This window comes from Salvelinus alpinus, chromosome 1 (assembly GCF_045679555.1).
Source record: "Salvelinus alpinus chromosome 1, SLU_Salpinus.1, whole genome shotgun sequence".
In the NCBI taxonomy this organism is placed as follows: Eukaryota; Metazoa; Chordata; class Actinopteri; order Salmoniformes; family Salmonidae; genus Salvelinus; species Salvelinus alpinus.
The window spans coordinates 44,378,266-44,401,990 of NC_092086.1; the positions used below are offsets into that span (position 1 = coordinate 44,378,266).

Consider the following 23,725-nt stretch of genomic DNA (forward strand, 5'->3'; position numbering starts at 1 on the left):
TAATGTAAAAGTATGCATTAAGGTGTCTGTAATATGTGTCTGTAAAATGTCAAAAACTAATGTAGACATCAACAAATGCTTTTATATAGCTCCCAAAAATATAATTTTTTACAATTGAGGAGTATCAAGGGGGCTTCAATACAGCGTCCCCTGTCAGTCACCAAGGGTTTATACACACAATTGTTCTTCACTCACCTCATTTTTTCCTTACTGTCTTCAATGTTCCACGTGTGACCCCTGCCATTCATGACTGGACAATTAGTAAATAATTGCACATGAAGTTGCACAATTTTTACTTTGTTTTTATTTTGAAAGCAGAGGCGCTCTGGTAGTTGTTTATGACCGCCACCTGTAGGCTGTTGTAGCCAACACCAGAGGGCGATATAGGCTTAATCTACCGGACGTGAAATATCTGGTATGTCTGCGGAACTTTATATCCCATGATTCCTTTTTCCGTCTTCCTCTTTCCCTTTTGCAGCAATGTCTAAGAGAGGTAAGAGACTTGCTAAGAAAAATCCACATTCATCTACCCGTTTGCAGAATGTCTAACATAGGAACATAATGTTATTTGGATAATGAACGTTTTATGAATAATTGTCATTCATATTGGCTTGAAAATGTGAAGTACTGAGCATTATTCAGAGGGATGATTTTAGGCGCTTTTTACGGAAGCCATGTTTGCTGTCATTTAGCTGATTAGCTTTTGGCGTGTTAGCTAAAATACATGAATTGGTGAGCGTATGTTCTAACGTTAATCCGTCTCACGTATAAGCACAGTTGCCATTCCAGTACAATGTCCAACAAATGAGTGGCAGGTGAACTACTTATTTGAGAGTGTTATAGTCAGTGCGTGGTAGCATAGCGTCTCTGACTAAAAGCAAGGCATGACTGCAAATCATGGACACCGCTGAAGCCCTAGGCTGACTAGCTACTGTAGCTACGTGTGTAGAGTAAGCAATGATTTCCCCGGCTAGCCAAGTTGGGCAACGGTGTATTGTTTTAACTTTTAAAAAGGGAGACTCTTCCCCCAAAACATTCAACCAAAGGCACTGATTTCATCTGTGATTGAACGTTATTTTCCTTGCCAACTAGCTAGTTTCCTCCAACTCTTCTTCCAGGCCATGCAAGTAATTGCTAACTAGCTAACTATCACCTTACCGCAGTCTACTCACAACTAGTTGGCCATTTACTTTGCAAGCTACCCTAGTTGGGTGCATTAGACAAGGGGTAGAACTGTCAACATGGACTGCCTTTTTGTAGTGCAAGCAGTAAGGTTAGCCAGTGTTAAGTCACTTCTAATCTTGAGGCCTTATGGGTTGGTTGTATGGTGACTTTACCATGCCTCCCACAGTGCTGTGGCTGCATGTTCTTGGCAGTAGTTTAAATCTGAAAAGAAAATAACGAAATGTGAAGTTGAACCCCTTTCAAAAAGCACTTGCTTTGTCTGGTCAGTAGCTGGGTGAGTTGTCGAAGAAGGGTATAGTAATCATCACTGGTGGGTGAGATGGCAGTCACCTATACTGAACAATCTCAATCCGTGATGGAACAACTTGGATAATATTTGCTTGATTTAAGTAGTGTGCTTTCAGTCTCTGCACCATGCAAAGTTTACTTCAATGGAATCTCTTCTCTTAAGGACGTGGTGGGTCATCTGGGGCGAAGTTTCGCATCTCGCTGGGTCTCCCAGTGGGCGCCGTCATAAACTGCGCTGACAACACAGGTATGTTACATTCAGATCTGTTAGAAGATTTTTATCCCTTCAAAAAGCACTTGCTTTGTCTGGTCAATAGCTCGGCGAGTTGTCGAGAAAGGGAATAGAAAGATCATCACTGTGGGTGAGATTGCAGTCTCATTTTGGCTGAGCAGTCTCAATCAGTGATGGAACATGTCATGTATTTCAACCTTGTCTTGAAATGGCCTACAAGGATCTGTACCTTGAACCAAGCCTGGGCAGTGGAACCATCTTCCCCCTTTCTCACCAGGTGCCAAGAACCTGTACATCATCTCTGTCAAGGGCATCAAGGGACGTCTGAACCGTCTGCCCGCTGCTGGTGTGGGTGACATGGTCATGGCCACTGTCAAGAAAGGCAAACCAGAACTCAGAAAAAAGGGTGAGTGTTCTGCATTATGTATTCAATTACTAGAATAGGATGAACTGGGACTAGCTAATCAAGAGATTATGGTGGTTTGCTAATGGTGGTTGGCATAGTAATTTGATTGGTCTTTAAAATGACTTGTAGTTTTCAACACAGTACAGTAGTAGTCCCAGACCAATCGTTTAACTGAATGGTGAAAATCAACAGTGTAGCGATGTGAGTTATGTCAGGTTGCTGGATTCTGATAGTCTTCCTCTTTCCCACAGTGCATCCTGCGGTTGTGATACGGCAGCGGAAGTCGTATCGGCGAAAGGATGGCGTGTTTCTCTATTTTGAAGACAATGCGGGGGTCATAGTGAATGTCAAAGGAGAAATGAAAGGTGAGTTGGGATTTTGTGTCTTTGGTCCCCCATCCCAGGTCATGAAGGTTCTTCATACGGATGTTTGGCTGGGCTTTGAGTGCTTCTCAAATTATGGATGTGGATTTTGAGTAGTACATTTTATTTTCTAATATTCTGTTGCTAAATATAAATGACACCCCTTCATAAAGCACTTGCTTTGTCTGGTCAGTAGCTCGGTGAGTTGTCGAAGAAGGGTATAGTAAGATCATCACTGTGGGTGAGATGGCAGTCTCATTTTGGCTGACCAATCTCAATCAGTGATGAAACATTTGTTCACTGGATAGTGGTCATCCTTTGAATACATTTAGATATAGTGAAATAATGGAGGCAGTGTGATTCACTACCTTTCTCCTGTAAGTGTGTACGTCCTCACTCAGTCATTGATTTAAAAACATTAGATTGGTATGCACACCTGTCCATTCCTTTCAAGTTCACTTGGGGAGATGGGTAGAGAATCTCACTGCTACATGTCATATTTTGATGTTACAATGCCAAGTGGTGTTATTTTCTAGGTAACATTATAGGAATTGACCTTGAAACGGTAGTGAGTTGTTCGTCAGCAACCAAAGTAAAGTGTGGATGTTCAAATCAAGACGATACAGTCAAATTGAGTCTGTAGTTTTCTTGTGGATGCATGAGCTCCATAACTATGTTTTTGTTCACATAGTAAGTGGCGAGTCTGCAAAGAGTGAACTGTTACTGCTCTGATGCAAGGCCAAAGGCATCTTGTCCACTATTTTATCTAATTTTTGTCTTCTGTGTCACAGGTTCGGCCATCACAGGTCCGGTGGCCAAGGAATGTGCAGACCTGTGGCCCAGGATTGCTTCAAATGCTGGCAGCATAGCGTGATCCTTGACCCTGGCTTGTTGTTTTCAATAAAAACCGTTGTAAAGTACGTGTCCTGTTTGCAAGATCCCAACGCAGTGTCAAACTACACAGTATCTACTGTATACATCTGTTTAGTCTCACTGGGTATAAGAACAGGAGCACATTCAACAATAATTTCTTTTTTTTACCTTTTATTTATCTAGGTAAGTCAGTTAAGAACAAATTGATATTTTACATTGACTGCCTACCCCGGCCAAACCCTCCCCTAACGACACTGGGTAAACTACGCCGCCCTATGGGACTCTCGGTCACGGATGGTTGTTATACAGCCTGTGATTGAACCAGGGTCTGTGGTGGCGTGTCTAGCACTGAGATGCAGTCTCTTAGACTGCTGTACAATTCGGGAGCCCAAAAATTGTCGGAAGGGGCCAGTAAATTGTGGTTCACGTCAGGATGTATTTGATAACTTGTCCATGTTAATGGATGACTAAATTATGGATAGCAGAGGTAAATTATTTATGGAGAATTTATCTTCACGGCTTAAAATACAAATCTATTTTGCAGGAGGTTGCTCATCTAAGAGCCTAAATTAAGTTTCCATTGAGGGATATGATGAATGGGCCACCTTGTTAAGAGTATAGAACAAGAAGGCCCGTATAATTTTTTATTTAATAATGAGATGGGTACATGTTCCAGAAAATAATATATATTCACAAAATGACCAAGTGGGTAACCTAGAAGGCAAGACAAATAAATGTAAGAAACCTTGCCAAGAGCCCTGAGATCCGATAGAATCCTTGTCCAGGGAAAAGTGTAGGGTGGGGTAGGCAATCCTGGTCCTGTAGTGCCGCAGCCACTTCATGTTATTGATTTAACTAACCTGGAAGACCAGGTGTGTTGAATTTGGGCAATCACTGATCAATTGGTCATTTGGTGCCTAGTTGGAACAAAACCCTGCAGTACTTCTGGCACTCCAGGAACAGGGTTACCTACCCCTGGTGTAGGAGCTTGCCTGCATGTAAACAAGTATAAGGGTGGGACATTGTCATTCATTCAACTGGGTCTGTATCAAGCATCTGTAGGAGTGTTGATCTGGGGTCAGGGCCCCTTATCCATGTAATCTTATATTCATTGTAATCTATTAAAGGCAAAACTGATCCTAAATTGTCACTTAAATCTGAGACGCTTGATACATACGGTTCCTGACGTTTATTTGAAAAATATGCCCATTAAAGCTACACTTCATAGAACCACAAGTCAATTTACATACAGAAAAAGGAACATTTCCATTTCAGCATTAGAACAATTCTAAGATGGATATCTTTAAGTTATTAAAGAAACAACAGTAGTCAAAGAGAAATATACAGAGCAATGTTAATGTGCACTAGTGTAAACCTGAGATTAATAAAAGGGTGAATGTTGCAACCATCTATTAAGTGTCCACTTACACCAGCCCTTTGACGACAAAACCAGACTACTGCAAGTGAAGGAAAATTAAGACAAATTAATTTCAACAAACTATATGTTATAGTTGTGTATTGTCTTGAATGTGCACCATATATTGTCCCTGTGTGCAAAGTTTTACATAATGTTGCACAAACACTACTAGCTAGTAATGTTATTGTGGTTGTATAATGTGGTGTAGTAGGTCATCCCTGGCCCTAAGCCCTATGCAGACTGCACTCAGCAGGGCACGGAAATCAACCTGCCCCATCATCTCCCCGTTTCCCCTTGGCGCACTATTACCCTCTCACACCCACCCTCCTGCCTGCTCATGGGATCCAGTCCAGCCTGGGGCGGAAGTCCCTGTCCATCTGCTTGGTCTCGTCTTCCTCGGGGGGCTCAGAGGGGCTGGGGTTGAGATCGGGGTCCGGCAGCGGGCGCTGCTCGCAGGTGGCATGGGGGTGCATCTGCCAGGTGCCGTCCCGGTAGGTGCAGTAACACACAGTTTGCTTGTCTATCTCTACCCGCTCCCCTGCCGAGATCACTCTGTCGCCCACAAAACAATTGGGCCCTGTAGGCAGGATGCAGAAAAATTATGTAGAATAAATAGATATTATATCAGATGTCACCATCAATGTGAATTGCATACATTTTTGACAGTTAACTGTGTACTTAATGTGCTCTTTTTATCAGCATTGCAATGAGAAACTTCTGTAGTCTTATTAAAATCATCCTACTGTCATTTGCAGCACCAATATGCTATACTTTGTAGAGTTACTTACACATCCTTAAAGGCAGACATACAGTTGTGGCTAAATAAATTGGCCCCCTGCACTTTTCTCAAATAATTCCCTACACAAGAAACGCCTATTGAACTTTGCAAAAACCCACTTAAACAACCCTAAATTCTGGGGAAAATGTTCTGTGGACAAATACAATACAAATCAGCACTACTGATGACCAAATTAAGCATTCAAAGAGACACTTCCTACAATCAAACATGGGGGAGTTTCAATAATGCTGTGGGATTGCTTTGCTGCCTCTGGTACTGGGGGCCTTGAACATGTGCAAGGCATCATGAAATCTGCAGATTATCAGTCCAATGTTACAACCTAGTGTACAAAAACTGGGTCTCTGTCGAAGGTTATAGGTCTTCCAGCAGGACAACAAACCCAAACACGCATCAAAAAGCACCCAGGAATCATTCAAGAAGAAACACTAGACTGTTCTGGAGTGGCCAGCATTGAGTTCAGATCTGATTCCATCTAAAACATATGGTGAGATCTGAAAACAGCAGTTGGTGGAAGGCACCCCTCAAACATTGTAGAATTGGAGCAGTTTGCAGCTGAAGAGTGGGCCAAACTTCCAGTAGAAAAGAGCTAATTGAAGGCTTCAAGAAGCGTTTGTCAGCAGTTACTGTCTCTTGGCCAAAGGCTGTGCAACCAAGTATTAGCTGCCTTTCTAAGGTCTTCGAAAGCCAAGTTAACAAACAGATCACCGACCATTTAGAATCCCACCGTACCTTCTCCGCTATGCAATCTGGTTTCCGAGCTGGTCATGGGTGCACCCCAGCCACGCTCAAGGTCCTAAACGATATCATAACCGCCATCGATAAAAGACAATACTGTGCAGCCGTATTCATTGACCTGGCCAAGGCTTTCGACTCTGTCAATCACCACATTCTTATCGGCAGACTCAACAGCCTTGGTTTCTCAAATGACTGCCTCGCCTGGTTCGCCAACTACTTCTCAGACAGAGTTCAGTGTGTCAAATCGGAGGGCCTGTTGTCCGGACCTCTGGCAGTCTCTATGGGGGTGCCACAGGGTTCAATTCTCGGGCCGACTCTTTTCTCTGTATACATCAATGATGTCGCTCTTGCTGCTGGTGATTCTCTGATCCACCTCTACGCAGACGACACCATTCTGTATACTTCTGGCCCTTCTTTGGACACTGTGTTAACTAACCTCCAGACGAGCTTCAATGCCATACAACTCTCCTTCCGTGGCCTCCAACTGCTCTTAAATGCAAGTATAACTAAATATATGCTCTTCAACTGATCACTGCCCGCCTGTCCAGCATCACTACTCTGGACGGTTCTGACTTAGAATATGTGGACAATTACAAATACCTAGGTGTCTGGTTAGACTGTAAACTCTCCTTCCAGACTCACATTAAGCATCTCCAATCCAAAATTAAATCTAGAATCGGCTTCCTATTTCGCAACAAAGCATCCTTCACTCATGCTGCCAAACATACCCTCGTAAAACTGACTATCCTACCGATTATTGACTTTGGCGATGTAATTTATAAAATAGCCTCCAACACTCTACTCAGCAAATTGGATGCAGTCTATCACAGTGCCATCCGTTTTGTCACCAAAGCACCATATACTATCCACCACTGCGACCTGCATGCTCTCGTTGGCTGGCCCTCGCTTTATATTCGTTGCCAAACCCACTGGCTCCAATTAATTTATAAGTCTTTGCTAGGTAAAGCCCTGCCTTATCTCAGCTCACTGGTCACAATAGCAGCACCCACCCGTATCACTCGCTCCAGCAGGTATAACTCACTGGTCACCTCCAAAGCCTATTCCTCCTTTGGCCGCCTTTACTTCCAGTTATCTGCTGCCAATGACTGGAACGAATTGCAAAAATCACTGAAGCTGGAGACTCATATCTCCCTCACTACCTTTAAGCATCAGCTGTCAGAGCAGCTCACAGATCACTGCACCTATACATAGCCCATCTGTAAATAGCCCATCCAACTACCTCATCCCCATACTGTTATTTTTTTTTCTTTTTCTCCTTTGCACCCCAGTATCTCTACTTGCACATTCATTTTCTGCACATCTATCACTCCAGTGTTTAATTGCTAAATTGTAATTACTTCACCACTAAGGCCTATTTTATTGCCTTACCTCCCTAATCTTACCTCATTTGCACACACTGTATATAGATTTTGTCTATTGTGTTATTGACTGTACGTTTGTTTATTCCATGTTTAACTCTGTGTTGTTGTTTGTGTCGCACTGCTTCGCTTTATCTTGGCCAGGTCGCAGTTGTAAATGAGAACTTGTTCTCAACTGGCCTACCAGGTTAAATATAGGTGAAAAAAAAACAATTATAATAAAAAGCTCATGGGTGCTAATAATTGAGTCCATGACATTTGTTTTCATTTTCTCAATTAAAATTGTAAACTTAAGTTTCAAAAAACAAAATTGCTTTTTTAATGTTGAAAATCTAATGTGTGGAGACCAAACTTTTTTTATTTTTTATTACAATTTATTATAGAAGAAAAAGGGAATTATTTAAGAAAAGTGGAAGGGTGCCAATATATACTGGAAAAATATATAAACGCAACATGGAACAATTTCAAACATTTTACTGAGTTACAGTACATATAAGGAAAGCAGTCAATTGAAATAAATTCATTGGGCCCTAATCTACGAATTTCATGACTGGGAATACAGATATGCATCTGTTGGTCACAGATACATAAAAAAAAGGTGGGAGAGTGGATCAGAAAACCGTTCAGTATCTGACCACCATTTTCCTCATGCAGCGCGACACATCTCCTTCGCATAAAGTTGATCAGGCTGTTGATTGTGGCCTGTGGAATGTTGTCCCACTCCTCTTCAATGGGTTTGCGAAGTAGCTGGATATTGTAGTGTTGTGTTGTGTTATTTAGTGTTGTGGTGTCTTTCTTGTCGTGATGTGTGTTTTGTCCTATATTTTTATTTTATTTCAGCTCATGAAACATGGAATCAACACTTTAGATGTTGTGTTTATATTTGTGTTCAGTCTACATCTGCATTGCTTGCTCTTTGGGGTTTTAGACTGGGTTTCTGTATAAGCACTTTGTGATAACTGTTGATGTAAAAAGGGCTTTATAAATAAATGTGATTGATTTACTGATTGAACTATATACGGCACACACACAAGCTGTTCCTTTACTGCCTGCTGTTGGATGGCTAGCCCCATGCCCCACTATCCCACCAGGCTGGGGGCTAGTTACTATTACTGTGTTGGACAGAGCACTATCGAGCTGTTTGATTACATCCCTCTTTATCCAGTATCTAAATTCAGTTATGTAATCTGTGCAATGCTGAATTCCATAGTTTAGTTCTAAGGATGGTTGGATCACACATCAGTGACTAAATATTTGAAATATTTCCAAAACTCCTTGGCTTGACTCTAACTAATAATTGAGCTTGATATAAATATGATGTACATATCATGTTGAACGCACCATACAGATGGTACCAGTGCAGTGGAGCAGTGATTAAAGAAACATTGAAGATATTGATGACTTTAGACTCCAACTGGGGGCAGCAGCCAACTACTGCCATCGTAAACATTACATAAGAAGAGCTGCAGCTGTGTCAAAGCTAATTATTAATGGTTGACATCAAATCAATGTTTATTGGTTGCATACACAGTTAAGCAGATGTTATAGCAGGTGCAGCGAAATGCTTGTTACATACAGTTGAAGTCGGAAGTTTACATACACTTAGGTTGGAGTCATTAAAACTTGTTTTTCAACCACACCACAAATTTCTTGTTATCATGCTAAGGTTTTGGCAAGTCGGTTAGGACATCTACTTTGTGCATGACACAAGTAATTTTTCCAACAATTGTTACAGACAGATTATTTCACTTATAATTCACTGTATCACAATTCCAGTGGGTCAGAAATTTACATACACTAAGTTGACCCCAAGCATACTTCCAAAGTTGTGGCAAAATGGCTTAAGGACAACAAAGTCAAGGTAATGGAGTGGCCATCACAAAGCCCTGACCTCTATCCTATAGAAAATTTGTGGGTGAAACTGAAAAAGTGTGTGTGAGCAAGGAGGCCTATAAACCTGACTCAGTTACACCAGCTCTGTCAGGAGGAATGGGCCAAAATTCACCCAACTTATTGTGGGAAGCTAAACAATTTAAAGGCAATGCTACCAAATACTAATTGAGTGTATATAAACTTCTGACCCATTGGGAATGTGATTAAATAAAAGCTGAAATAAATAATTCTCTCTACTATTATTCTGACATTTCACATTCTTAAAATAAAGTGGTGATCCTAACTGACCTAAGACAGGGAATTCTTACTAGGATTAAATGTCAGGAATTGTGAAAAACTGAGTTTAAATGTATTTGGCTAAGGTGTATGTAAACCTCAGACTTCAACTGTATGACCAGGCTTATGGATTCTGTATATTTGCGTTGTATGTTCAGGTCAAATTATACAGAACACATCTGTGTGTGTGTGTATGTCCACCCTATCATTATAGCATGCAAACTAGTGTGCAAGAAATTGTGTTTCTGAGGGTAGAGACCATTAATTGTGTTGGAAAGTTGTGTGTTTGTAGAAGTGAACTCACCAGTGTAGCAGACAGGACAGCAGTGGTTGGGCTCATATGTAGGGTTGACACAGTGTGGTGCAGGACAGTCAGAGATGGAACAATACACCTCCCTGTTGGGCTCACAACGACATCTCTCACAGCGTGACAACTGAAACAGCAGGTTAGACACACCTTTAGACATATTTTCTACCACACTCACTTTCATTCTCTCTAAAGTTAAACTCTGTGTTCTCCTGTCATTTGGAAGGAAGCATAATACTTGAGAAACCTATGAAGCATGCATCAATGTAATACCTGAATACTGTTTTCAATTGCCATCTCAACTGCTGACCCCCACATGACCCCTTGTTGATGGAGAGTAGTTATGATTACACTTGACAATAGGCCTACATCTCTCATGCAATAGAGGATAAATCAATAACCAATGTACCTGTCTTCGCCATCAGGCTAGACACACAAAAAACACTGCTTTGACATTATGAGTATAATAAACAAATTCAAAGATCCAACCTTGGATAATGTACACAGTCACTTAAAGTAGATGGAACATATTTTGTCATGTTTCTTTAAAAAATAAATCTCACCCTGAATTCCTCGAATATTCTGTACATTTTGCCACCATATACACACACTTTGCTGACTGCCTCACACACTGGACAGCAGGACTTGTATTTAATCCGCGTACATCGAGGATGAATGCGAGGACACTTGGGTCGTATGCACACGGGTCCGTCTTCAGTGCAGGTGCACGGACAAGCAGATGGACTGGGATAGTACACCTCCCCGATGCTATACACAAATCCATGGTCGTCTAAGCACCACTTGCCCCGGTAATCCCCAAACTCGTACTCCGAATCAGTATTGGTTGAGTATTCCGTCAATGTTTTGGGAATCGGGTAGAGGAGCGCGATGTAGAGGCAAAGCGCGCGGCTGTTCATCATTCCTGATATCTACACTGTGGCCGTCTGGTGCTCCCTCGTGCTCTTTTCAAGAGGTGTGACGACGCATGGATGGTAGAGAAGGCGATGAGGCAAGAAAAGTGGGCATGCAACCACATTCCCCAATGGTCAACGAGATTTTACTCACAGCAGAAGTCCAAAAGTCACACATTTTTTTCTTCAATTTGAAATAATTGTAAAACAATTAAGGAATGTTTGATAATACATTCTCGATTTATCAAAATTACAATGCTGAGTTATTACTGACTAGGCAGTCTAAGCAATCAGTAGGCCTACATCTAGAGAAAGCCAATAAACCATTTGAAATAAGCCACTGGTCAGAAAGACAGAAATTACTTTTATTTGGGCAAGAGGCTTGACAGTACAAAAAAAGATGCAAATCGCAGAGGCATACTAAAATCATTCAAATTCAAGTAAAAACAGCCATTTGAATGTGTGAGGTTTTATCTGAGGTTCATCATGACCATTTCTCTAGTGGTGTAACACAGCAACAGGGTTTGACACAGCTGTGCAGTTGCAAACAGCTCATGTAAAACAGTTCACAAATCATCCATTTGCTATGATATAATAGGTGATATTCAAGGACTTGCCATTTCATATGAATTCTGAATTTATTCGATCACTAACAGTCCACACCATATTGATTACTAACTAAAAGTTAGATAAAAATAGGCAACAAAAATAGCATGTAAAAACCATTGTCAATTGGGTATGGAATAAATTAGGCCAAGGCCCTTCCCTGTTCTATCAACGCCAGTAGCAAATAGCTAAAGAGGAACGGTTGGCTTGTGGTATGAATCCAGAGGTCTATAAGATCAATAGAAAACACACAAACTGAGTGTGGAGATGGTGGAAGAACATCACAGGGTCATATTTAAAACGGGCACAGGGTTGCACGACATCGCAAATAACATACAGAATGTACAAAACTATGGACATCTCTACCCATGAAATCACTTCTATACATTTCAATATTTTTGATATGCAGCACTGTGCCCACAAAACATGACCCTAGTCTACAGGTTGGAGGGTGTGCTCAGAGAGAGGTGTGCCCTTCTACAGAGATGTTATTGGGAGGGCTGGCTGGCTGGGCGTTCCTCTGGGGCAGGCTCAGCTGAAGCAGGGGGGTCTGCAGGGGGTCCGGTGCTGCTCTCGGATGGGGCGGTGCTGTCACTGGTGCCCTCGTCCGTGACGCTCTCCACCGGCGGGCCCTGCTGCTTCTCTGCAGCAGGTGTGCCCTCCTCAGCCTCAGGCTGGGTCTCAGATGTATCTGACGCAGGAGTCTCTTCTGAAGGAAAGGAGGAAAGTGTAGGTCAGGTGTCTTTGTGTAGATTGTAATGATCATTGATCACAATGCTCAGTCTGAATGCCACAATGGTTAACATGTTACTGCAATAAAAGCACTACTTTTAGCATGCTTTTTCTTACTCCAAACAGCAAGTTACTGAAATAACAATAGAGAAAATGCTGTAGTTAGTGTTAGTGAGATGTTGGTATGACTGACCTGTCTCCATAGGGGTTGGCTTGTCCTGGTCCTCCTTGGTCTCTGTGGTTGGTGGGGTGGTGTTGTTCTGTTCAGTGATGGGCAGGGTAGATGAAGGGGAGGCTGCTGCTGCCTGCTCTTGCTGTTCCTGGGCCTGGGTAGCCTTCTCTGCCTGCTCCGCCGCTTCCTTCTCCCTCTCCTCCGCCCGCCGCCTAGCAGCCTCCTCTGCCGCAGCAATCTCTGCTGCCAGCTTCTCCATGTCTACCTCCACCTTCTGACCGCACAGCTGCACACAGACAAACACATCTAGTTTTAGACACTGCAGCTTTGAGCAGTTACGACAAATCCGACTTTAGTACAACACACCAGCGCTACAAAGACAAACTTGAACAGCTACAGAGTGGTACAGAATACAAACCTATCATCTCAGCACGGCTGCTGATAATTTGTTTACTTTTATCTTCACTAGTACAAAAAAAGACTAAGGCTATCAGCTGTTGCACTTTGTATGAGGCGATTCTCACGTTGGACACTGTGGGGTGGGGGCACATACCCGTTTGAGCTCACTGTTGAAGGAGTCTGTAGTCTCCAGGAATCTCCTCTTCTTGTCCTGGTGCCGGTCCTCTATTTGCAGCAACTCTGCTTCCAGCTTCCTCTGTGGAAAGGAACAGTGTCAAACCAGACTATTATGTGATTGCAGTCCAGTGTGTGTTTTCCACTAGCTTTGCTTACCTGGTGCACCATGAGGGACTGGACCTGGCGCTTGAGGACCTGCATGCGTGCAGTGGTGACGACAGAGCGCACATCTGGCACCACAATCTCACTAAGGATGTCACTGATGAGCCGGTGGTTCCTCTGGAAGCGAGCGGTGGCCGTGTGCTTCATGGAGAACCCATCGTCATAGTCTACGGAAAGGACACAAACGTTGGCTTTCAATACACACAATATGGATAAACAAAAAAAGGTACAGGAGACAGAATTTCTAGCCCCCAGGCCATTACCATCTGGGTCTTCAGCAGGCTGGATGCTCATGTAAGGTTCTCCCTTCTCAACGCGGGTCTGCCGCTGTCTGCTCTCCTCCTCCAGAGCCGCCTCGGCACGGTTCTTGGCATTGATGTAGGCCAGGTAAGCCGGTGAGTTGTGGTAGGCCTTCAGGGAGTCGTTGTACTCAATCTATAGAGAGGCAGTAGTTATAAAATCTCGGTGAAAAGACTTGACTCATTTACCCAAGGCAAAATAGCTAGGGCATTGGAAAACTGAAGCTCCCAACTGCAAACTGTCCTCACCTTTTCCGCTTCATATTCGTTCAAGTAGTCCTGCTTCTCCTCTTCAGTGAGGTCCCTCCACATGCCACCAATAATTTTCCCAATCTCCCATAACTTCAGATCCGGATTAGAGGCTTTGACTTGGTCCCAGACCTGGCAAAAAGGAGGCACCGTGGTCAAAACAGAGCAGCAACTAAACCGGAAAATGTATATAAATACACAAGAGGAAGAAAGAGGGAGAGAAAGATTTGATTTGGAGGAGACAAAGGGAAAGCAAGCACAATAGGTCACACAGAAACAAGGACAGACAGAATCAACAATGAAGACAGGTGTTGAAGAGGAGTGGATCCGGATGGTGGTGTAACTCAGCTGTCTCCGACCTCCAATCCAGAGGGGGTAAAATGTGAGGAACATACCACCAGGGGTCATCAACAGTGGGGTCCCCGGCCATCCAGACGGTTGGCTGGGTGACCCCCTGTACAAGCAGTAAAAGTAGACACCGTGGGTGTCTTACCTTCCTGCTTACCTTCCGGCTGTACCGCATGTAGGGCATCAGCGGCTTGTCTGGCGGTTTGGGCGGCTTGGGAACAGTGATTCCTGAGGAATTCTGGGAAAGAGAGCCAAAGAAAAGATCAATAGGTCAAACCAACAGACATAGTGATTACAGAAAGCACTTATGTACTACTATGAAAAAGGGGCAGGGCCACAACTGAAAATGACACAATCTGCTTTAAGTGAAGCTCTTAAGGAGACTCATTCCAAAATGTTGCACCTTATTTTTTGGATAGTGTTTCATGCATAGCTGGTATGTAGAGGACACATTATTGCCCTCTCAGTGTTAAGAGCTATAATTCAAACGAATAGAGCTATCAGTTTTGGCTGCCTTGTGATTAAAACACCAACCAGTATGAACCTCTGACATGCCAAGTCATGAGCCTTGGATGGACGGGGCAACATGCTGCTGGTCCCTAGCAGGATGTACAAGCAGGGGAGGGGCATGTCAGAGGGGCAACTGCTCTAACATGAAATCCTTTTGCATCAAGGAGTGGGACAAGATGAGGGGAGCTGGTGACACTTCAAACAAACAATCACATGTGGTTGGTGGATCATCAAGCGGAGCATCAAATCAGTTGGGAGTAAGATGATCGTGTCTGTTTTACAGAAGATTATAGGAGGACTTTGGGGCAATTACTGACCTCACTTGACCACGGCCAGCAGCTGTTTTTGTTGTACCATTTATCCCCCCCCAAAAGTATCCTTTCCTGCATGTTGAATATATATATATTTTTTTTCACCCTTCTATTGTTGTACCAAACACTCATTTCTCCCAATTAGCCTTGTCTCACTCAGGGAATAGCCAGCCTTACTCCTTGGGCTCTAGCCCTGGGTGGCATTGGTCCTACCATTACCCTGTTGTTGCTGCCGGTATTCCCTCCCAGCCTGTAGTTGTTGTAGGCCAGATGGCTGTATGGGTTGTACCCCACAAACCCAGGGGTGTTGGGCACTTGCTGATGGAGACAAATGAGACAAAACACAAATGAGAAATGACACAAACAAGGGGGAGGTACAACAAAAAATGAAAAGGAGAGTTTTGGGGGTAATGATTTACATAGCATAGTCATGCGAAAGCAGCGCATAGTCACTGGCTTGTTTCTGTCATAGGAGCATCACAAAATAAAAAGATAGCAAAGAGGGAGGTAAACAGCTGGTAACTGGCCAGTTCTACTTCCATCTATTGATGTTCAAAATGTATAGCAGCATGTGATTTAGATGAAGGGAAAATGTTTGTCTGTGAGCCACATACTTGCAAATGTATTGACAGAACATCCTGAGCTAATATGTCTGTGCAGTCCTGCAGCCCAACCGTACATTACTGAGCTCATGTTGATTGTATAGAAGACCCACTCCCCTGGCAATGGGAGAAAATGGGAGGACTGATGTTGGATGGTGTGTGATACTTACAGTTGTGGGGGCTGGGGTGGGGGGAGGTGCATATGATGGCCTTTCTGTGTAAAATAAATGTTAAGACAAAGTTTAGACATACAAAACAAAAAGAGTAAATTGGACTCCCTGTATCAATTAATAAGTTCTATAATGCAGTTAGCGTTTAACCTGCATCTAAACCTACATGTTTTTACAATACAGGTCACAGATTTCTTTAAACTGGTGAAATCTCAACCCTTGTTGCTTTTTAGTCTATTTGTACGCTTGAGGTGAATCCGTGCAATATTTTCATTTGGACCCCTTTCGTTTTTTGGGGTTGTCATTTAGCAGATGCTCTTATCTAGAGCATTAGGTTTAAGTGCCTTGCTTAAGGGCACATAGACATATTTTTCACCTAGTCGGCGCAGGTATTTTAACCAGAGACTTTAATGGCCCAACGCCCTTAACCGCTAGGCTACCTGCCACCCCAATTCAAAACAAATTGACATAAATATCTACTTACTTGACATCTTGGCTGAGGAATTGTGGATTTCAAGCTATTCTCGTCATTGGCGCTGTAATAAAAACATTGAGTTTGTTATAGGCAAATAATAATAATATCAATGCCAAAAATGGCTAGTGCTGCAAGAGATTGAAAGATTATGGCATCTGGGAAACAGACCGTAGGATTCACACTGTTGTTGGCTCCATAAATACAATGTAACCAGTAGGCTGCATACAAAACATGGTGTAATTTCCTTAAAATACGAAATAAACTAATTTAAAGCACTTTCTATACTAACAGACTAGCTCTCGTCCACGCATGCATCTTGGCAGATCCGACGCAAACTCATGGACCGGACCTGGTGTGGAGGTATAGAAAATGCAAAAAAAAATAAAAAAATATTTCGTATTTGGGATTAATGGCACCCTACGCATACATAAACACGTTCTCTAGAACCCTAGCAACATCTTTACTTCCATAAATTAATAAAGTATAGTGAAGCTAGTCATGAACGCAGAGCCCCAATTTACTGAGCCAAGTAAATTAACGTTAACTTTAGTTGTCATCACCGCGATGTGAACAGAGCAAACTAGCAACTGGAGGGAGGCGGTAGACCCCACGTTGGTTGAAACCGGCCTATCAAACTTTTTTTGTTTACGTCAAAATTGCGTCAGGCGTTTAACACTTAGATTGATTTTAAAAAACAATTGCAATGCTAAGATATTAGCAATTGACTAGAGACAGATGCAAATACAAGATACCAGTGTGTGAGAATCTACCCGACAATGCCAATGTGATGACGCAATGGTTGGAAAATGTCGAGAAGTGGCTAGTAAGAGAGCTAGCCGCATAGTGAGATAGCTACAGTAACTATAGTTAAATAATTATAGGTTGTAACTAGCTACGTGAAGGACGTGATCTCAAAACATACGCTAACGTTGGTTAAACATCCAAACTAGCAAAGTTACAAAATGTAGCTAGCTAGCTAATCTAGTAAGTAGAGTTAACGATAACAGGTAACAGTTACTGTTAGCTAGTTCTTAAACCCTTTTCCATATGTAGGGTTTTCAGCGGTTACATTCGCCCACATTTGGTTCCATGTGAACTACAATTCCGACGCTGTGTTTTAACTTTTAGATAAAGTCAATAACCACTCCTTCAAAACCGATTTTCTAAACATATGCTGATATGCCCCTTATCTTTCATATCAGTGAGAAATCAACTATACAAATACAAAATATACACTTACAGTATTGCACAGAAGTTGTGTTTCTCCAGTTGAAGAACTACACTTCCTCCCCACTGTTGCGTACACAGCCAGGTGTTTGAAGCAAGCTAGATAGCTCATTAGCACAGGTGGCCGCCTATGTTTTCTGTCTGGCTTCAGTAAACAAGAGATGGAGATATGGCCTTGTGGGAACACCAACCCTATAAAAAGGTGTAGTAATTTAACCTTTAGTTCTTCAATTATTTATCGCTGATATGAAAGACAAGTTTCCAAAAACGTACCGCAGGCGATGCGTGTTAATGTTTAGAGCAGGCGCCGGGGCTCTTAACAAAACCCACCCTGGTCAGAAGCTATCGTTAATATGCGCTAAAGCAGTTACCGTCTATGAATGGAGTCACAGTTAGCTAGCGAACGTAAGCTAAGCCTTGCTTGCAAGTAAATGCAGATTGTATTTAGTTTGAATGAAAATACAATTCTATTCAGTTGTGAAATGATCTCCACCTTCATCTGACCTTTTCGAAAAGTAAAATGCAAAACTATCGAAAGGATATACACTTGAAAATGAACTCACCCCGAGCTCTTTTCTTTGTTCCCTCAAAAGCGCGTCTGTAATTTTTTTCGCTGGTGAATGACTGCGGATTAAAACATGATTTCGTAGAACACGCCGTCTACTGTTTCGGAGAGGAACCGCTGATTTGCACCCAGTGAGTTAATATGCTTAATCTTTGCTTACCGCTAGGTGGCTGCAGAACACCGCTACTGATTTTATGCAGACTGCTTTTAGGTATTGCATGGCTGCCCTCCTTGCTCATGGCTTGAGCAAAGATAAAACAAAACTGATATTGGGTCAGCTCTCAATCCCGTACCGTTATTGTTGAAGTTCAAGCACAGACAGATAGATACCTTGTCCCGATTGTCCTCCCCTCCTTAAGATGTTTCACGCAAATGTTTCACCTCTTGTCTTTCTTACACTTCTGTGCACACAGATGCACAGAACACATAAAAATGGTATGTTTGAGATTCAAGCTCAATTATAGTTATTTAGCCCCTACAACGCCCTGTAAACTTAAAGTACAGTTTCAGTTCACTTGTATAACACCACCACTTCTTGACCAGATTGAGGGCGAGATGTGTGGTAGTACGTCACCAGAGCTTCCATGTTGCTGTGAGTGACCTGGATATGTATTAGTCTTCTCCGTTTTATTCAAAGGATTGCTGCTAGAGTGCATCCCCAGAAAGAAGCAGACATGACTGTGAAGTAAGCCCTAATAATAAAGGGGAGCTTTTCTCCTGAAACCTTGTGTGTGTATGTTGCCCAACACCAAGGCGCAAAATGTCCCCATGAGTGTTTACTTATGTCTTTTTACATTCTTACTGTCCTGTGAGCTTAATGAAGATGTAATATGTATGAGTGCTATATTATGTTTCTGCTCAAGGTTTGAATGGTGCCACTTGTGTGTGTGCGTGATGAGTCTGTGGAAGAGGGGGAACTGGGATTTGTCTTCATTTGACATAGTTGAACAGACAGATGGATGCTGTCAGATGTTGAAACATGTATTTCCAATATGGAGTGTCCTTTCCCAGGGGTGTTTAACCTCCTTTCCCACTCCCACTCCCACTTCTCCATTCTGGCTAGGCTGCATTGAGAGAATGTGCTGTTCTTGCTCTGTCTGTACTTTTACAAACTGCTCCAAATGGAAACGTCCCCAAAGTAACATAGCAGAGAGCAGAATGCAATACTTTTTTCAATGATTCTGTGCTTATTTTTCAAGCCAGCAGCTGCATCATTTATTTTCAGTCAATCATGAAACCAACAATATCCTTCAGGATTGCCAAGTCATTGAAACATAGCTTCATGATGAGGACTTGATACCATAGTACAATTATACTAAAATGTAGACCTACTTGCAGTGCATAGAACTAATATGGTCCAAATATTATGACTTGAATATGACTTGAACATAAATCTGAATGATGAATATCTCTGTCTGAGATTAATATCTCTGTTGTCTGAGGAATGCCATAGTAACCGTGAACACCAATCACCTGCACACAGACATGCGTGTTGAAGAATAATGAATATTCATTTCCGGGGGCACAGATGGTGTAGTAAAATAGGTTGCTAGGTAACGCTAGCTGACCAAGGCTGGGTCTCCTGCAGATAATACATCCGATGAATGCTTATAAGATTTCTCTTTGAGAGAGAACATATACACCGAACAAAAATATAAAACGCAACATGCAACAATTTCAAATATTTTACAGAGTTACAGTTCATTTAAGGAAATCAGTCAATTGAATTACATTTACTAGGCCCTAATCTATGGATTTCACATGACTGGGAATACAGATATGCTTGTTAATCAGATACCTTAAGGTCACAGATACCTTTAAAAAAAAGGTAGGGGTATGGATCAGAAAATCAGTCAGTATCTGGCGTGACCACCATTTGCCTCGGCTCCCGAGTGGCACAGTGGTCTAAGGCACTGCATCTCAGTGCTACAGGCGTCACTACAGACCCGGGTTCGATTCCAGGCTGTATCACAACCGGCCGTGATTGGGAGTCCCATAGGGCGGCGCACAGTTGGCCCAGCGTCGTCCGGGTTTGGCTGGGGTAGGCCGTCATTGTAAATAAGAATTTGTTCTTAACTGGCTTGCCTAGTTAAATAAACGTTAAATAAATATTAAATAAATGCAGTACGACATCTCCTTCACATAGAGTTGATCAGGCTGTTGATTGTGGCCTGTGGAATGTTGTTCCACTCCTCTTCAATGGCTGTGCGAAGTTGCTTGATAATGGCGGGAACTGGAACACGCTGTCGTACACGTCGATCCCAAACATGCTCAATGGGTGACATGTCTGGTTAGTATGCAGGCCATGGAAGAACTGGCACATTTTCAGCTTCCAGGAATTGGGTAGAGATCCTTGCGACATGGTGCTGTGCGTTCTCATGCTGAAACATGAGGTGATGGCGGTGGACAATGGGCCTCAGGATCTTGTCAGGGTATCTCTGCATTCAAATTGCCATTAATAAAATGCAATTGTGTTCATTGTCCATAGTTTATGCCTACTGGGACATAATCCCACCGCCACCAAGGAGCACTCTGTTCACAATGTTGACATCCGCACTCGTGCACACGACACCATACGGTGTCTGCCGTCTACCCGGTAGAGTTGAAACCGGGATTCATCCATAAAGAGCACACTTCTCTAGCGTGCCAGTGGCCATCGAAGGTGAGCATTTGCCCTCTGAAGTCGGTTATGACGCTGAACTGCAGTCAGGTCAAGAACCTGGTGAGTACGAGCATGCAGATGAGCTTCCCTGAGACGGTTTTGGACAGTTTGTGCAGAAATTCTTCTGTTGTGCAAACCCGGTTTTGGACAGTTTGTGCAGAAATTCTTCTGTTGTGCAAACCCGGTTTCGGACAGTTTGTGCAGACATTCTTCTGTTTTGCAAACCCATAGTTTCATGGGGCTGGCCGGGATGGCCGGTCTCAGATGATCCCACATGTGAAGAAGCCGGATGTGGAGGTCCTGGGCTGACGTGGTTGCACGTGGTCTGCGGTTGTGAGGCCGGTTGGACGTACTGCCAAATTCTCTAAAACAACGTTGGAGGTGGCTTATGGCAGATAAATTAGCATTAAATTCTCTGGCAACAGCTCTGGTGGACATTCCTGCAGTCAGCATGCTAATTGCACGCTCCCTCAAAACTTGAGGCATCTGCAGCATTGTGTTGTGTGACAAAATTGCAAATTTTAGAGTGGCCTTATACTGTCCCCAGTACAAGGTGCACCTGTGCAATGATCATGTGGTTTAATCAGCTTCTTGATATGCCACACCTGTCAGGTGGATGGATTGTCTTAGCAAAGGAGAAAAGCTCACTAACAGGGATGTAAACACATTTGTGCATAACATTTGAGAAAAAAGCTTTTTTTGTACATTAAGAACATTTCTGGGATCTTTTATTTCAGCTCATGAAACATGGGACCAACACTTTACATGTTGTGTTTATATTTGTGTTCAGTATACAGTTGAAGTCGGAAGTTTACATAATTTTAGGTTGGAGTCATTAAAACTAGTTTTTCAACCACTCCATAAATTTGTTGTTAACAAACTATAGTTTTGGCAAGTTGGTTAGGACATCTACTTTGTGCATGACACAAGTAATTTTTCCAACAATTGTTTACGGACAGATTATTTCACTTATAATTCACTGTATCACAATTCCAGTTGGTCAGAAGTTTACATACACTAAGTTGACTGTGCCTTTAAACAGCTTGGAAAATTCCCGAAAATGTCACGGCTTTAGAAGCTTCTGATAGGCTAATTGACATAATTTGAGTCAATTGGAAGTGTACCTGTGGATGTATTTCAAGGCCTACCTTTAAACTCAGTGCCTCTTTGCTTGACATCTATGGAAAATCAAAAGAAATCAGCCAAGACCTCAGAATTGTTTTTAGACCTCTACAAGTCTGGTTCATCCTTGGGAGCAATTTCTAAACGTCCGAAGGTACCAAGTTCATCTGTACAAACAATAGTACGCAAGGAAAAACATTATGGGACCATACAGCCGTCATACCGCTCAGGTAGGAGACGCGTTCTGTCTCCTAGAGATGACAGTGTTTTGGTGCGAAAAGTGCTAATCAATCCCAGAACAGCAAAGGCAAGGTGAAGACGCTGAAGGAAACAGGTACAAAAGTATCTATATCCACAGTAAAATGAGTCCTATATCAACATAACCTGAAAGGCCGCTCAGCAAGGAAGAAGCCACTGCTCCAAAACCGCCATAAAAAAGCCAGACTACTTTTTGGAGAAATGTCCTCTGATCTGATGAAACAAAAATAGAACTGTTTGGCCATAATGACCATCGTTATGTTTGGAGGAAAAATGCTTGCAAGCTGAAGAACACCATCCCAACCGTGACGCACGGGGGTGGCAACATCATGTGGTGGTGCTTTGCTGCAGGAGGGAGTGGTGCACTTCACAAAATAGATGGCATCATGAGGGAGGAGAATTATCTGGATTTATTGAAGAAACATCTCAAGACATCAGTCAGGAAGTTAAAGTTTGGTCACAAATGGGTCTTCCAAATGGACAATGGCCCCAAGCATACTTCCAAAGTTGTGGCAAAATGGCTTAAGGACAACAAAGTCAAGGTATTGGAGTGGCCATCACAAAGCCCTGACCTCAATCCTTGTGGGCAGAACTGAAAAAGCTTTTGCAAGCAAGGAGGCATACAAACCTGACTCAGTGACACCAGCTCTGTCAGGAGGAATGGGCCAGAATTCACCCAACTTATTGTGGGAAGCTTGTGGAAGGCTACCCAAAACGTTTGACCCAAGTTCAACAATTTAAAGGCAATGCTACCAAATACTAATTGAGTGTATGTAAACTTCTGACCCACTGGGAATGTGATGAAATAAATAAAAGCTGAAATAAATCATTCTCTCTATTATTACATTTCACATTCTTAAAATAAAGTGGTGATCCTAACTGACCTAAGACAGGGAATTTTTACTAGGATTAAATGTCAGGAATTGTAAAAAACTAAGTTTAAATGTATTTGGCTAAGGTGTATGTAAACTTCCGACTTCAACTGTATATATATATCTCTTTAGGCATAGTGGTATTATCATACAGAAACAGTACATGTATGATATTGTGTTTAGACAAAGACTTCAGCCACCCAAACCATGGATGGTCTGTCTGCTACCGTCCAGCAAGCGGTACCAGAGAATCTGGTCTTGGACCAACAGGCTCAGAGACAGCTTCTACAGTGCCTTCGGAAAGTATTCAGAACCCTTGACCTTTTCCAAATTTTGTTACGTTATGGCCTTATTCTGAAATGAATTCAAAAAAAAATTCTCAGCAATCTACACACAATACCACATAATGACAAAGTGAAAACAGGTTTAGACATTTTTCATAATTTATTAAAAATAAAAAACAAATACCTTATTTACATATGTATTCAGCCCCTTTGCTATGAGACTGAAATTGAACTCAGGTGCATCCTGTTTCCACTGATCATCCTTGAGATGTTTCTACAACTTGATTGTTGTCCATATGTGGTAAATTCAATTGATTGGACATGATTTGGAAAGGCACACATCTGTCTATATAATGTCCCACAGTTGACAGTGCATGGCAGAGCAAAAACCAAGCCATGAGGTTAAAGGAATTGTCCGTGGAGCTCCGAGAAAGGATTGTAAAGTCTGTAACGTAACAAA

At 42.4% G+C, this 23,725-nt stretch overlaps 3 protein-coding genes across 14 annotated transcripts; 1 reads left to right on the top strand and 2 right to left on the bottom strand.

Annotated features, from left to right (window-relative positions):
• Nucleotides 1–367: 367 nt before the first annotated feature.
• Nucleotides 368–3,393, top strand: LOC139538903 (large ribosomal subunit protein uL14). The gene is made up of 5 exons (XM_071341504.1): nt 368–493; nt 1,637–1,720; nt 1,983–2,111; nt 2,363–2,476; nt 3,265–3,393. The coding sequence occupies exons 1-5, from the start codon at nt 481–483 to the stop codon at nt 3,345–3,347; spliced, it is 423 nt and encodes a 140-aa protein (XP_071197605.1). The 5' UTR covers nt 368–480; the 3' UTR covers nt 3,348–3,393.
• Nucleotides 3,394–4,520: 1,127 nt separating this feature from the next.
• LOC139538843 (von Willebrand factor C domain-containing protein 2-like) lies at nt 4,521–11,184 on the bottom strand. The gene is made up of 3 exons (XM_071341371.1): nt 10,716–11,184; nt 10,150–10,279; nt 4,521–5,340 (listed from the first exon to the last, which is right to left on the bottom strand). Exons 1-3 carry the CDS (start codon nt 11,070–11,072, stop codon nt 5,099–5,101), a joined length of 729 nt encoding a protein of 242 aa, XP_071197472.1. The 5' UTR covers nt 11,073–11,184; the 3' UTR covers nt 4,521–5,098.
• A 230-nt stretch (nt 11,185–11,414) lies between these two features.
• On the bottom strand, nt 11,415–18,176 carry LOC139538343 (SWI/SNF-related matrix-associated actin-dependent regulator of chromatin subfamily E member 1-like). 12 transcript variants are annotated; one of them, XM_071341001.1, is made up of 12 exons: nt 17,776–18,014; nt 17,516–17,694; nt 16,285–16,336; nt 15,801–15,844; nt 15,248–15,346; nt 14,365–14,445; nt 13,860–13,991; nt 13,575–13,746; nt 13,306–13,478; nt 13,127–13,228; nt 12,595–12,859; nt 11,415–12,378 (listed from the first exon to the last, which is right to left on the bottom strand). In XM_071341001.1, the coding sequence occupies exons 3-12, from the start codon at nt 16,289–16,291 to the stop codon at nt 12,158–12,160; spliced, it is 1,296 nt and encodes a 431-aa protein (XP_071197102.1). In that variant the 5' UTR covers nt 16,292–16,336; nt 17,516–17,694; nt 17,776–18,014; the 3' UTR covers nt 11,415–12,157. The 12 variants fall into 12 exon arrangements, with proteins under 12 accessions (XP_071197102.1, XP_071196772.1, XP_071196506.1 ...); XM_071340671.1 differs by having other exon boundaries at nt 14,353–14,445; XM_071340405.1 differs by having other exon boundaries at nt 14,353–14,445; nt 15,242–15,346; nt 17,776–18,003.
• Between the last annotated feature and the right edge of the window lie 5,549 nt (nt 18,177–23,725).

What these genes read in the sequence shown, in the direction of transcription:
- LOC139538903 (XM_071341504.1), top strand. An exon ending in ACCAGAACTCAGAAAAAAGG is followed by an intron (nt 2,112 to 2,362) that starts GTGAGTGTTCTG and finishes TCTTTCCCACAG; the next exon opens with TGCATCCTGCGGTTGTGATA. An exon ending in TGTCAAAGGAGAAATGAAAG is followed by an intron (nt 2,477 to 3,264) that starts GTGAGTTGGGAT and finishes TCTGTGTCACAG; the next exon opens with GTTCGGCCATCACAGGTCCG.
- LOC139538843 (XM_071341371.1), bottom strand. Translation starts at nt 11,072, where the DNA reads ATGATGAACAGCCGCGCGCTTTGCCTCTACATCGCGCTCCTCTACCCG. An exon ending in GAATATTCGAGGAATTCAGG is followed by an intron (nt 10,280 to 10,715) that starts GTGAGATTTATT and finishes CTGCTGTTTCAG; the next exon opens with TTGTCACGCTGTGAGAGATG. An exon ending in CTGTCCTGTCTGCTACACTG is followed by an intron (nt 5,341 to 10,149) that starts GTGAGTTCACTT and finishes TCCTGCCTACAG; the next exon opens with GGCCCAATTGTTTTGTGGGC.
- LOC139538343 (XM_071340331.1), bottom strand. An exon ending in CCACCCCAGCCCCCACAACT is followed by an intron (nt 15,347 to 15,800) that starts GTAAGTATCACA and finishes TGTCTCCATCAG; the next exon opens with CAAGTGCCCAACACCCCTGG. An exon ending in GCCTGCTGAAGACCCAGATG is followed by an intron (nt 13,479 to 13,574) that starts GTAATGGCCTGG and finishes TCCTTTCCGTAG; the next exon opens with ACTATGACGATGGGTTCTCC.